The 14,361-nt window shown below is 38.1% G+C and overlaps 1 protein-coding gene across 2 annotated transcripts in view; it reads right to left on the reverse strand.

Annotated features, from left to right (window-relative positions):
- Positions 1 to 14,361, reverse strand: part of SPAG6 (sperm associated antigen 6) — a 74,043-nt gene that overhangs the window by 28,221 nt on the left and 31,461 nt on the right. For both annotated transcript variants that reach the window (XM_057543794.1, XM_057543793.1), the window contains exons 5-7: positions 10,032 to 10,237; positions 8,977 to 9,150; positions 7,439 to 7,591 (exon numbers count right to left, since the gene is read on the reverse strand). In XM_057543794.1, coding sequence (XP_057399777.1) covers positions 7,439 to 7,591; positions 8,977 to 9,150; positions 10,032 to 10,237 — 533 coding nt within the window. The remainder of the gene's footprint in view (positions 1 to 7,438; positions 7,592 to 8,976; positions 9,151 to 10,031; positions 10,238 to 14,361) is intronic.

Below are 14,361 nucleotides of genomic sequence, written 5' to 3' on the forward strand. Positions count from 1 at the left end.
ACAACCCCACCCATTAGCAGAGAGCCTGCCTAAAATCATAATAAGGTCACAGACACCCCAAAACACACCACCAGACACGGTCCTGCCCACCAGAAAGACAAGATCCAGCCTCATCCACCAGAACACAGGCACTAGTCCCCTCCACCAGGAAGCCTGCACAGCCCACTGAACCAACCTTAGCCACTGGGGGCAGACGCCAAAAACAATGGGAACTACGAACCTGCAGGCTGCAGAAAGGAGACCTCAAACACAGTAAGTTAAGCAAAATGAGAAGACAGAGAAATACACAGCAGATGAAGGAGCAAGGTAAAAACCCACCAGACCAAACAAATGAAGAGGAAATAGGCAGTCTACCTGAAAAAGGATTCAGAGTACTGATAGTAAAGATGATCCAAAATCTTGAAATAGAATGGAGAAAATACAAGAAATGTTTAACAAGGACCTAGAAGAACTAAAGAGCAAACAAACGATGATGAACAACACAATAAATGAAATTAAAAATTCTCTAGAAGGAATCAATAGCAGAATAACTGAGGCAGAAGAACAGATAAGTGACCTGGAAGATAAAATACTGGAAATAATTACCACAGGGCAGAATAAAGAAAAAAGAATGAAAAGAATTGAGGAGAGTTTCAGAGACCTCTGGGACAATATTAAATGCACCAACACATGAATTACAGGGGTCCCAGAAGAAAGGGAGAAAAAGAAAGGGACTGAGAAAATAATTGAAGAGATTAGAGTCGAAAACTTCCCTAATATGGGAAAGGAAATAGTCAATCAAGTCCAGGCAGCGCAGAGAGTCCCATACAGGATAAATCCAAGGAGAAACACGCCAAGACACATACTAATCAAACTATCAAAGATTAAATACAAAGAAAAAATATTAAAAGCAGCAAGGGAAAAACAACAAATAACCTACAAAGGAATCCCCATAATGTTAACAGCTGATCTTTCAGCAGAAACTCTGCAAGCCAGAAGGGAGTGGCAGGACATATTTAAAGTGATGAAAGGGAAAAACCTACAACCAAGATTCCTCTACCCAGCAAGGATCTCATTCAGATTCGGCGGAAAATTAAAAGCTTTACAGACAAGCAAAAGCTAAGAGAATTCAGCACCACTAAAGCAGCTTTACAACAAATGCTAAAGGAACTTCTCTAGGCAGGAAACACAAGAGAAGGAAAAGACCTACAATAACAAACCCAAAACAATTAAGAAAATGGTAATAGGAACATACATATCGATAATTACCTTAAATGTAAATGGATTAAATGCTCCCACCGAGACATAGACTGGCTGAATGGATACAAAAACAAGACCCGTATATATGCTGTCTACATGAGACCCACTTCAGACCTAGTGACACATACAGACTGAAAGTGAGGGAATGGAAAAAGGTATTCCATGCAAATGGAAATCAAAAGATAGCTGAAGTAGCAATTCTCATATCAGACAAAATAGACTTTAAAATAAAGACTATTACAACAGACAAAGAAGGACACTCCCTAATGATCAAAGGACCAATCCAAGAAGAAGATATAACAATTGTAAATATTTATGCACCCAACATAGGAGCACCTCAATACATACAGCAAATGCTAACAGTCATAAATGGGGAAATCGACAGTAACACAATCATAGTAGGGGACTTTAAGACCCCACTTTCACCAAAGGACATATCATCCAAAATGAAAATAAATAAGGAAACACAAGCTTTAAATGATACATTAAACAAGATAGACTTAATATTTATAGGACATTCCATCCAAAAACAACAGAATACACTTTCTTCTCAAGTGCTCATGGAACGTTCTCCAGGATAGATCATACCTTGGGTCACAATCAAGCCTTGGTAAATTTAAGAAAATTTAAATCGTATCAAGTATCTTTTCTGACCACAAAGCTATGAGACTAGATATCAATTACAGGAAAAAGTCTGTAAAAAAGACAAACACATGGAGGCTAAACAATACACTACTAAATAACCAAGAGATCACTGAAGAAATCAAAGAGGAAAAAATACCTAGAAACACATGACAATGAAAACACAATGACCTAAAACCTCTGGGATGCAGCAAAAGCAGTTCTAAGAGGGAAGTTTATAGCAATACAATCCTACCTCAAGAAACAAGAAGCATCTCAAATAAACAACCTAACCTTACCCTAAAGCAATTAGAGAAAGAAGAACCAAAAAAAAACCCCCAAAGCTAGCAGAAGGAAAGAAATCATAAAGATCAGATCAGAAATAAATGAAAAAGAAATGAAGGAAATGATAGCAAAGATCACTAAAACTAAAAGCTGGTTCTTTGAGGAGATAAACAAAATTGATAAACCATTAGCCAGACTCATCAAGAAAAAAAGGGAGAAGACTCAAATCAATAGAATTAGAAATGAAAAAGGAGAAGTAACAACTGACAATGCAGAAATACAAAGGATCATGAGAGATTACTACAAGCAACTCTATGCCAATAAAATGGACAACCTGGAAGAAATGGACAAATTCTTAGAAAAGCACAACCTCCCAAGATTGAACCAGGAAGAAATAGAAAATATAAACAGACCAATCACAAGCACTGAAAGTGAGACTGTGATTAAAAATCTTCCAACAAACGAAAGCCCAGGACCAGATGGCTTCACAAGAGAATTCCATCAAACATTTAGAGAAGAGCTAACACCTATCCTTCTCAAACTCTTCCAAAATATAGCAGAGGGAGGAACACTCCCAAACTCATTCTACGAGGCCACCATCACCCTGATACCAAAACCAGACAAAGATGTCACAAAGAAAGAAAACTACAGGCCAACATCACTGATGAACATAGATGCAAAAATCCAACAAAATACTAGCAAACAGAATCCAACAGCACATTAAAAGGTTCATACACCATGATCAAGTGGGGTTTATCCCAGGAATACAAGGATTCTTCAATATATGCAAATCAAACAATGTGATAATGCCATATTAACAAATTGAAGGATAAAAACCATATGATCATCTCAACAGATGCAGAAAAAGCTTACGACAAAATTCAACACCAATTTATAATAAAAACCCTCCAGAAAGTAGGCATAGAGGGAACTTACCTCAACATAATAAAGGCCATATATGACAAACCCACAGCCAACATCATTCTCAATGGTGAAAAACTGAAACCATTTCCACTAAGATCAGGAACAAGACAAGGTTGCCCACTCTCACTGCTATTATTCAACACAGTTCTGGAAGTTTTAGCCACAGCACTCAGAGAAGAAAAAGAAATAAAAGGAATCCAAATAGGAGAAGAAGAAGTAAAACTGTCACTGTTTGCAGATGACATGATACTATACATAAAGAATCCTAAAGACTCTACCAGAAAACTGCTAGAGCTAATCAGTGAATTTGGCAAAGTAGCAGCATACAAAATTAATGCACAGAAATCTCTTGCATTCCTATACACTAATGATGAAAAACCTGAAAGAAATTAAGGAAACACTCCCATTTACCATCGCAACAAAAAGAATAAAATACCTAGGAATAAACCTACCTAAGAAGACAAAAGACCTGTATGCAGAAAACTATAAGACACTGATGAAAGAAATTAAAGATGATACAAAGAGATGGAGAGATAAACCATGTTCCTGGATTGGAGGAATCAACATTGTGAAAATGACTATACTACCCAAAGCAATCTACAGATGCAATGCAATCTCTATCAAAGTATCAATGGCATTTTTCACAGAACTAGAACAAAAAATTTCACTATTTGTATGGAAACACAAAAGACCCTGAACAGCCAAAGCAATCTTGAGAAAGAAAAGTGGAGCTGGAGGAATCAGGCTCCTGAACTTCAGACTAAACTACAAAGCTACAGTAATCAAGACAGTATGGTACTGGCACAAAAACAGAAATATAGATCAATGGAACAGGATAGAAAGCCAAGAGATAAACCCATGCACATATGGTCACCTTATCTTTGATAAAGGAGGCAAGAATATACAGTGGAGAAAAGACAGCCTCTTCAATAACTGGTGCTGGGAAAACTGGCCAGCTACATGTAAAAGAATTAAATTAGAGCACTCCCTAACACCATACACAAAAATAAACTCAAAATGGATTAAAGACCTAAGTGTAAGGCCAGACACTATAAAACTCTTAGAGGAAAACATAGGCAGAACATTCTGTGACATAAATCACAGCAAGATCCTTTTTGACCCAGCTCCTAGAGAAGTGGAAATAAAAACAAACAAATGGGACCTAATGAAACTTAAAAGCTTTTGCACAGCAAAGGAAACCATAAACAAGATGAAAAGACAGCCCTCAGAATGGGAGAAAATATTTGCAAATGAAGCAACTGACAAAGGATTAATCTCCAAAATTTACAAGCAGCTCATGCAGCTCAATATCAAAAAAACAAACAATCCAATCCAAAAATGGGCAGAAGACCTAAATAGACATTTCTCCAAAGAAGATATACAGATTGCCAACAAACACATGAAAGAATGCTCAACAACACTAATCATTAGAGAAATGCAAATCAAAACTACAATGAGGTATCACCTCACACCAGTCAGAATGGCCATCATCAAAAAATGTACAAACAATAAATGCTGGAGAGGGTGTGGAGAAAAGGGAACCCTCTTGCACTGTTGGTGGGAATGTAAATTGACACAGCCACTGTGGAGAACAGTATGGAGGTTTCTTAAAAAACTAAAACTAGAATTACCATATGACCCAGCAATCCCACTACTGGGCATATACCCTGAGAAAAGCATAATTCAAAAAGAGTCATGTACCACAGTGTTCATTGCAGCTCTATTTACAATAGCCAGGACATGGAAGCAACCTAAGTGTCCATCGACAGATGAATGGATAAAGAAGATGTGGCACATATATACAATGGAATATTACTCAGCCATAAAAAGAAACAAAATTGAGTTATTTGTAGTGAGGTGGATGGACCGAGAGTTTGTCATACAGAGTGAAGTAAGTCAGAAAGAGAAAAACAAATACCGTATGTGGGCAGGACAGGAATAAAGACGCAGACGTAGAGAATGGACTTGAGAACACGGGGAGGGGGAAGGGTAAGCTGGGACGAAGTGAGAGATTGGCATGGACTTATATATACTACCAAATGTAAAACAGATAGCTAGTGGGAAGCAGCCGCATAGCACAGGGAGATCAGCTCGGTGCTTTGTGACCACCTGGAGGGGTGGGAGGGAGACGCAAGAGGGAGGAGATATGGGGATACATGTATATGTATAGCTGATTCACTTTGTTATAAAGCAGAAACATACCATTGTAAAGCAATTATACTCCAATGAAGATGTTAAAAAAATAAAAATAAAACCTTTTGCTTTCCATTGTTAAAAAAGTTAATTTAGAATCCTTTTAAAAATTGACTCTTCACCAAGTATAACAGATCTGAGAACAAAATACCTACTATAGATCCAAAATCAAATGAATAATATGAGCAAGAATCCTATTCAAGTAAATTTTAGGTGAAATATATTCACTAAAACCTTTTCTGAAATAGTAAATTTCCATTAATTTTGGTCAACATTTAAATGATAGTTTTGCCCATTTTAACATGATTGAATGTCAAAGTAGGGATGAGTACTTTTGTTACACAGATGGTACATGCTTATATCTTGCACTTCAAACTTCAGTTTTACCTAAATAATCAAAACAGAATTAACTAAAGGGCCTCAAATGCATCACAGTTTATATACCCAAGGAAGAGTCAAATAACCAAATCAAATTATAATTCATTCTGTATAGACATAATTTTCTAACTAACTTGAGACTAGAAGAATTATCACCTTAAATTTAGTACCACAAAAGCCACTATCACATGGGTCATGCTACCACAGCAAAGGCCAAATGATCATATATACTTTTTTTCCCTCCACCTTTAAATTAGGTTCTTAAGACCAATTTCTTAAAGAAGAGATCCACCTTATTTCTTTGACTTCTTTCTTACGACTAAAAATGTGTCTGCCCATACAAAAAAAAAAAAAAAGGTCAGAATCTTTCAGAATCTTCAGAATGAGGCAACTCTCCAGAAAGTCCACACTTCTGAGACGTACCAAGACTGAAGAAGCAGGAGGAAGAGAAGACAGCCCCCTTTACCCCATGCCCAACACTCTGACTTACTGGCCTCGGTTGTTTTGAACAGCAGATGAGACAAGGAGCGTTGAGTGTGCTTTGAACATTAGAAAGTACTATTTAGATTGGAGGTGTTGTCAGTCCTGACAGTACCACACGGAACGGGAAAGGACGAGGCAGTGTGGCGTGGTCTGCCTCAAACTGCTGCTGCTCCCACCTTGATCTTCAATTAAATGGAAGACAGACCAGATGGGAGAGGCCAGAAGCAGCCCCAGACCAAAGGCAGGGAGCACCTCCTGGCTAGTCTGGGGAAGAAACACAGGAAGCAAAAGCAATTGCTGCTTCCTTCCTCATCCTTCCTACAGCAGGCTTTCTGACTATCCACAGAAGCACCGAGAATCAAGAATCCTGATCACATCCCCATGGTGACCCTTCAGGAAGCAGCACTACTGCTCTAGTCACTATCAGAGTCTTTGGTAATAGAAGAACAAAAGGAAAAGTTAGAGATAAAAAGGGAGTGAAGTAAAGAATTATCAAGGAATAGGCAGAAAATAAAGATCTGAGGCTCATTTTTATTCTGAGGATTAGCAAAGGACAAAAAAAAAAAAAAATCCACACTTCTGTTTAACACACAGCAGCAGGTTTTCCATGCTGATAAGAAACCCACATCCTAGAGGGTTGCCAGAGACACTGGGAGCACACAGCCTTTGAAGCATGCTTCAGGAGATCAATATTTATTCATTCAACAAATATTTTTTGAGCACCTACTATGAGCCAGGGCTACATGATCTGGTGGGTTAATTCCAAGTTGTAAATTGAGATAAGGCCAAATCCCTAGAGCAAGGAAACAGCATGTCAGAAACATGCGATCCAACATGTGCTCTGAATTGCCCATGTCGAAGAAGAGAAATTAGCTCATGGAAGCTGAAGGAGAGAGAGCCATCCATTGTCATCTCCTGCCCAAATGGCAGGAAGGGGGAGAATGTACGGAATAATAAAAATGACCACTGGGCATGTCATTTATGATAGCTGTCTTTAATCAAAGTATGCTTTACATATTTGTAAAGCCAATCCTTCAAGATACAAATACATGGTATTTAGATATAGGTGATACTAACACTCAGAGGTGTTGACATTTTATTGATATTAAACACTGAGTAAAACTTTAAACTTCCTGCCAAGTAAACTTTACTTCAAGCACTGCTTTGGGAAACTTACTAATAAGCCTTGAAGAAAGCTGGTAATTCTTTGACTCTGGTCAGCTATATTTTACACTCTGTGGGATAGTATTAATCTGCGGTTCTGTCTTAGAGTATCTCACTGCAATAACTAGAGGAAAAGGAAGCAAGAACAAACCTTGGAAATGATGACCGCCATTGCCAGGTTCTCAGAATGAGCTGCCACGTAGCCAAGCATCATGATGCCCGGCAGCCTTATGTTTCCTTTGCAGGACCCAATGCAATCGATCATGGCAGCAACTCCCCCCGTGTTCACTATCAGCTGAGAAAGCTAAGAGAAAAGAAGGAGAGCTAGATAACCATGGCCCTAAAGTGTAAGATGATCTTTAAATATTACTTCAGCATTGCCAAATTTTAAAATTTAGGACCTAAAAAACATCTGGTAAAATCTGAAATATCATTTAGTGAAATTATTACATTTATCAAAGAAATGTACAAGGGTAACAATCCTGCTATTTCTAACGTACAGAATATGCTCACGTGAGGAGCCTCTCTGTGGTTCAATTTTTCTTGCACGACTCTATCCTTATCATAATGGATGTCAAAATTCCTCACCTAAACACTAAGCCTAGGGCTAGTTCATAACTAGCTAACTGCTGAAACCCCCCATCACAATGCGTGAGTATGAACTGGATTAATCACTGAATGCTGAAAGGTAAGATCAGACTTGAAATAGTCTAGCCTCATTATCCCTCCTTTGCTAGCAATGATCTCTAGCTGACTGCACTCCAGTCTTGAAAAATCTCAACCAAATAAAGATGTTGGGTGAAATAAAGAATGAGGACTTGGGACTTTCCTGGTGGTCCAGTGGCTAAGACTCCGAGCTCCCAATGCAGGGGGCCCGGGTTCGATCCCTGGTCAGGGAACTAGATCCCACGTGCCGCAACTAAAGATCCCCCACGCCACAACGAAGATCCTGTGTGCTGCAACTAAGACCCGGTGCATCCAAATAAATAAATAAATATTAAAAAAAAAAAAAGAATAAGGACTTAAAAGTTTAGTGAAATGAAACTGATTAGTGAAAATATACACAGAAAAAGACATAACTTCAGAATCTACCCAGGTTCGCTTCGTCTCTATTCCTTTCCCACCTCACACCTCAGAGCAGGAACCACTGTGCAAGAGCAGCTGTTAGAGCGGTTACGCCAGGTCAGGGGGCCTGATGGTCTCTCCCAACCTGGAGGGGCACCATCTCTCACTACGCCCAGCTGACCTAGAGTGACAGGACGACAAAGGTCCACGGTCCCTACAGTCTAGAAATGGAAAGCAGAAAATGATTAAAAACTGAGACTTCAGACTCAAACTCCATTGATGTAACCCAGTGGTTCTCAACTGGGGGCACTCTTGTCCCCCTAGGAAACATTTAGTAATACGTGGGGACATTTTTGATCGTCACAACTTGGGGGAGGGGTGCTACTGGCATCTGGTGGGCAGAGGCCAGGGATGCTGCTAAAGGTCCATCCTGCAGTGTACAGGACGGCCCCTCACAACAGAGCGATCTGGTCCAAAGTGTCAACAGTGCCGAGGATGAGAAACCCTCAGAACGTTTGGCACCGCCCCTGAGCCCTGTGAACAAATTGATGTTTTACTTAAAAACTAAAACTAACCGCATACTGTTGTATTTTGAAGCTGTTTTTTTTTTTTTCCTTGTTTTACCTCAGGTGTATGTTTTCCGATCTCTCTAATTAAAGTGGAAGCATTTTTCTTCACGTATTCATCTTTGTCCTTCAGACAGGTAAGTACAGCTGGAAAAATCTCTGCTTCAACCACCATTTCTGCTAGATCCACAGAATGTTTCGCAATCTGACTGAGAGCTGAAAGGACCTGACGCTGTTGAGCAAAATCCAAACCCAAATGTTACACAGAGTCCACTGTGGAGTTCAGACATAATTTAAACAGCTTCGTACACATTCAAATTCCTTTATAAAGAGGAAAAAACAATCACACATCCAACATAATCTAGGAGTCTCGAGGCATTCACATCCTAGTCTTCTTATACCTAAATACTCAATTTCTTAAATTCCCTAATTTCCAAGTTAAACATCTTAGTTCACACTATTGACTATTTAAATCTCTTATCAATTGACGCTGGTCAAAGAATATGACCCTGGGATGAATACTATTTCTTAATTATGCAATACTTAAATTGTTAATTTATGATAAACACAGTAATGTAATACAGTAACAATCAAGCAGAACTAACATTTCGGGATATTGCCAATATCATTTTTAGAAACTTTGCATTGCTTAATTAACAATTTTTAAATCTTATAGAATATAACTATTAGAATATAAAAGTAAAATTGGTGACTATTAACTGAAAATTAGATTTTAGAAAGCTATAAAAAAGACTAATATAAATATGGCAAATTTTACAGGAAACTTAAATATAACAGTGGGCTAGAAAACCTTTAGGTCCCTTCTAACCCTGAGATTTAATCATTACGTGATTCCTTATTTTAATTATTAGTACTAATTCTGATGCTATTTCTAGTTTTCAGCGTTGCACATACTTCTTCCCAGTCACATCTTTACTGTCTAATCCTTACAGCACAGTTTTCACATATTAAAGGACCAAATACATAATATATTCATATCTGTTTTCCATGATAATTTACTAATTATTTAAAAATGTATAATATTAATGCACACATTTCCATCTTCTTAGATTATCGGAATCCTGGTTTGTTTGTTTCTTTATTTTTAAATACCTTCAACTTAGCATCAGGGTTCAGGATCATCTGGGCTAAGTGAGCAATTGCTCCTGCGTCCACCACTGTCTGTGCTAACTCTGGAGAATGCTTTGCAATATCACTGAGGGCCGAAGCAGCAATCCTTTTCAAAGCAATTTCTGGCTCTTGGATACAGAGCACTAAAAGAGGAATGGCTCCCGCGTCCACCACAGCTTGTGACAGCTCTGCGGGTCCAAGAAAAGTAATTAAGTGAGTATGGGTGACTGACCCTTGTACAAGCCACTTTTCACCCTGACAGATACAGCAAAGGGAAAAGGGGAGGGTGTACTTCACTGTCTCGACATCTGCATTTCAAATCAGGCTTCCTGGTTTCATGAACCATGTGGACCAATACTGAGCTGAAAAGAATACAGGTCAATAGATGGACCTCCATTTACATGAACACATTTGAGGTAGATTAAGCTGAAATGGCTTCCTATTCTTTTTTTTTTTTTTTTTAAGAGAGTAAGCAGATGTCAGCTGTTTAAGCTCTGACAATTCTGCACTTCTCAATAGCAAGCATTTTATGCATGGTTTACAATAACAGAGAAAATTAAAGTACCAAAAATTTACCAACCACACTAATTAGGCAGTATTTTGTGCTATTTACATGAGTAAACATTAACATGAATCTTGTGCCAATAATGTCGATTTTTAAATTCCTTTCATCTTATTGTACTTTTAAAAGATTTTTTAAAAAACTTTGTACAATATTAAAAGGTGTATTTTCATTGTACATATAAAAACACTTTCAAAAATGAGAACTACAACTGAACAGGCTTTAATATATATAAATGTTAATGTAAGATAAAGAAATAAATTTATCTTAAGCATTTTACATGTCAAAAATAGTATCTTTTGTATATACATGTTGATTCACTTGTGTGCCCAAAAATAACAGCTATAAAAAATAACACATTTTAAAATTATAGATAACAGGAGACAAGCAGGCAGACCCATATAATATACGTGTAAAAACTGTCTGTTGAAAAGCATAAAACAGTGCATAGTTACAGATTCTACTCTCATTGTACTCATGGCCTTTCTTGCTGAATCACATATACCCATTTCTATAATCTCTTCCTTTCAAATTATGCTCTCATTTTCTCAGATTTATAGCGCCTTGGCGATTTATGTCTTAATAGCCAAGCTATCAATTCAGCATATCTCTTAGTCTTTAAAGAAAATACAGTCTTTAATTTTTCAAAAGATTGGTAATATCACATTTTCTAAAAGGAAATAATGTTAGAAAATACAGGTTAGTGTCCAACACTTGTTTTCCTTCAATTATTATAATTATCTTAGAAGTCCCGATATTGCATAAACGATTCATTCATTCTTTCATTAAACAAGTATTAATGGAAGGTTATTATGTGTCAGACTCATTCAACATGGGTGCAGATGACACACTTCTACAAATTAACACTGCACTGATTAGCAGATATGTTTCAATTTAAAAACCCAAGTGTGAAATATGAAATACAACGGGAAGTTCATCTATTTATGTATTTTCACTTTTATACAGTTTCTAAGAGTAAAGAATCTGCAGTAAACAACTGTTTAAAAAACAGTTAATATGGGCTTCCCTGGTGGCACAGTGGTTAAGAATCCGCCTGCCAATGCAGGGGACACGGGTTCAAGCCCTGGTCCGGGAAGATCCCACATGCCGCGGAGCAACTAAGCCCATGTGCCACAACTACTGAGCCTGCGCTCTAGAGCCTGTGCTCCGCAACAAGAGAAGCCACCAGAATGAGAAGCCCGCGCACCACAACAAAGAGTAGCCCCCGCTCTCCACAACTAGAGAAAGCCTGCGCACAACAATGAAGACCCAATGCAGCCAAAATTAAATAAAATAAATAAATTTTTTAAAAAGTTAATAAACAGTTAATAAAACTATTAATAAAAACAAAGTGTTAATAAAAACAAAGTTCTTTTAAACAAAATTTATCATCTTTGTAATTCCCATACATTTTATTCTTTCCTTGAGTAACTGAGTACCGTATCCTCCTTTTCCTGAACTCTATAATGCTAATAATAAAGCAAACTCAGTTCTTCTGACTTGTTACCCATTCCCTCCAAAGCTGTTTTCCACTCTTTCTGGATCAGTGATGCTAAACGAGGGGAAGGCGGGGGAGGGTACCAAAGAAAGGTTTGCCTGAAGGTAATGAAGCTTCCAGGGACCTGGATGGGGCCTAGCAATTTTGTACCTGCAGTTTCATATACCTTACATCTCCAATTTATATGGTCCTACAAAACCCAGCTCTGTTCTTGGGTGGCACACATTGTAACTCATAAATGATACTGTTCTACCACTTTCATTCATATATTGGGTATAAGACAGTGTATATAAAGGTAAGAGTATAATAGGCCTAAATAATGCACACCATACTATATTACACATTCCACAGGCTATTTCATCCTGCCTCTGCCACTACTCTTTTTCCTGTGGTATATCCTTCTCCTCTACCCTACCGTTGCTTCCTCTGGTACTTCTGTGCCAGTCGCTGTTGACGTCTACCCCATAGCCTTTGTCGGTCAGGGCGTGGGCTTGTGAATCAATCCTGGTGAATGGGACCTGAGTAGAAGTCAGCTAGAAGCATCTCTGAGCGGTTTTCCTCTTTAATAAGCAGAAATACACAGGAGGAAACACCGCCTCTTCTTTGCTGGAGATGGGCACATCTGCCTGCAAATGACATCTGGAACTCCTACAGCCATCTTGCAACTATAACAGAAGAAATTGCCAATATGCTGAGGATGGCCGAGTACAAAAATGAAAAACAGCTGGGTCCTCCAAGACACTGTTCAGCTGCATAACCAACCTTGGAACTGCCCTGACTCTGCACTTTGTGTCATGTTAAATAAAAAAATGTCCTCACTCCTTAAGCCACCTGTAGTTGATATTCTTAACTTACAGCCCCAAACATATTGATACAATTCTGTCCTCTCTCAGGCTTGGTGTATGTACTTATTTTCCTCTCTTTTCTGGTCATTGAGTGTTCATTACGTGCTTACTATGTGCTAGAAACTTGCTAGATCTTGGGGAAGCAGAATAGAGTAAAAACATTGTTCTGTTCTAGCAGACTCTGCTCAGGGTGAATATGTGAACAGACCACAGCACAGAGTGGAGCTGGGAGTCAGGTGCATGGAGAGTTTGGGGAAACACACATGGGGTGCCGTTTCAGGCAGTGCTTCCCATCCTCCTTCCTGCTCCCCTTTTCTTCTCTCTACTTTTCTACTCTAAAAAACAGCGGCAGTAACCAAAACACATACAAAAATCTGGTACACTTAAAAGTTACTCCCGGGCTTCCCTGGTGGCGCAGTGGTTGAGAGTCTGCCTGCCAATGCAGGGGACGCGGGTTCGAGCCCTGGTCTGGGAGGATCCCACATGCCGCGGAGCAACTGGGCCCGTGAGCCACAACTACTGAGCCTGCGCGTCTGGAGCCTGTGCTCCGCAACAAGAGAGGCCGCGACAGTGAGAGGCCCGCACACCGCGATGAAGAGTGGCCCCCGCTCGCCGCAAGTAGAGAAAGCCCTCGCACAGAAACGAAGACCCAACACAGCCAAAAATAAGTAAATAAATAAATAAATTTTTTAAAAAAGTTCATATAAAAAAAAGTTACTCCCTATAGGAGAAATCTCAAAGAATTCATTTTTAACTCTAATTTGGAAATGAGTCTGGGTGGTTTAATTATTAAACTTAGGAAATCAAAGTTTGATATGTACAGATGCTCATAAAAGGTTTGATCAAGAAAAAAAAAGAGCCAATTAATTTATATTCAGTGCCTGAAAATATCTTAACCTCATTTTTTTTCCCTTAACCTCATTTTAAATTTTAAATGAATCTTCAAAAAACAAATTTTTTAAGACTACATCTTCTTTTATGCAAGAACATGTGACATAATTATATACTGTTCGGTAACCAGCAAAATTAGAAGTAGTTATGCAAAAAAAAAAAAAAATTCAGAGAAAGAAGGCTTTATGTTATACTAACATACTAACAAGATTTAGATGGGGTTGATGGTACTATTGGTGATATATTTTCTTCTCTATTTGACAAATTTTCTTCAATGTGATTGTTTTTAAAAAATAAAAGAAATATGAACGTGTCCTTTGACCATACATATAGCTATTGCTGGGGCTAACTATACTAACATTACTATTCTAAAAAAAAATAAACACTTTAGCTTATTTCTCAATATGGAAGAAAGTTTCTTATTTTTAAAAATGGTGGGAATATATGTCTCCTTAAAACAAAATATTAGGAAAGAATGCGTAATCATTCTTTGAAGAATTACTAATATATACTAGA

This window comes from Balaenoptera acutorostrata, chromosome 3 (genome assembly GCF_949987535.1).
Source record: "Balaenoptera acutorostrata chromosome 3, mBalAcu1.1, whole genome shotgun sequence".
Classification (NCBI taxonomy): Eukaryota; Metazoa; Chordata; class Mammalia; order Artiodactyla; family Balaenopteridae; genus Balaenoptera; species Balaenoptera acutorostrata.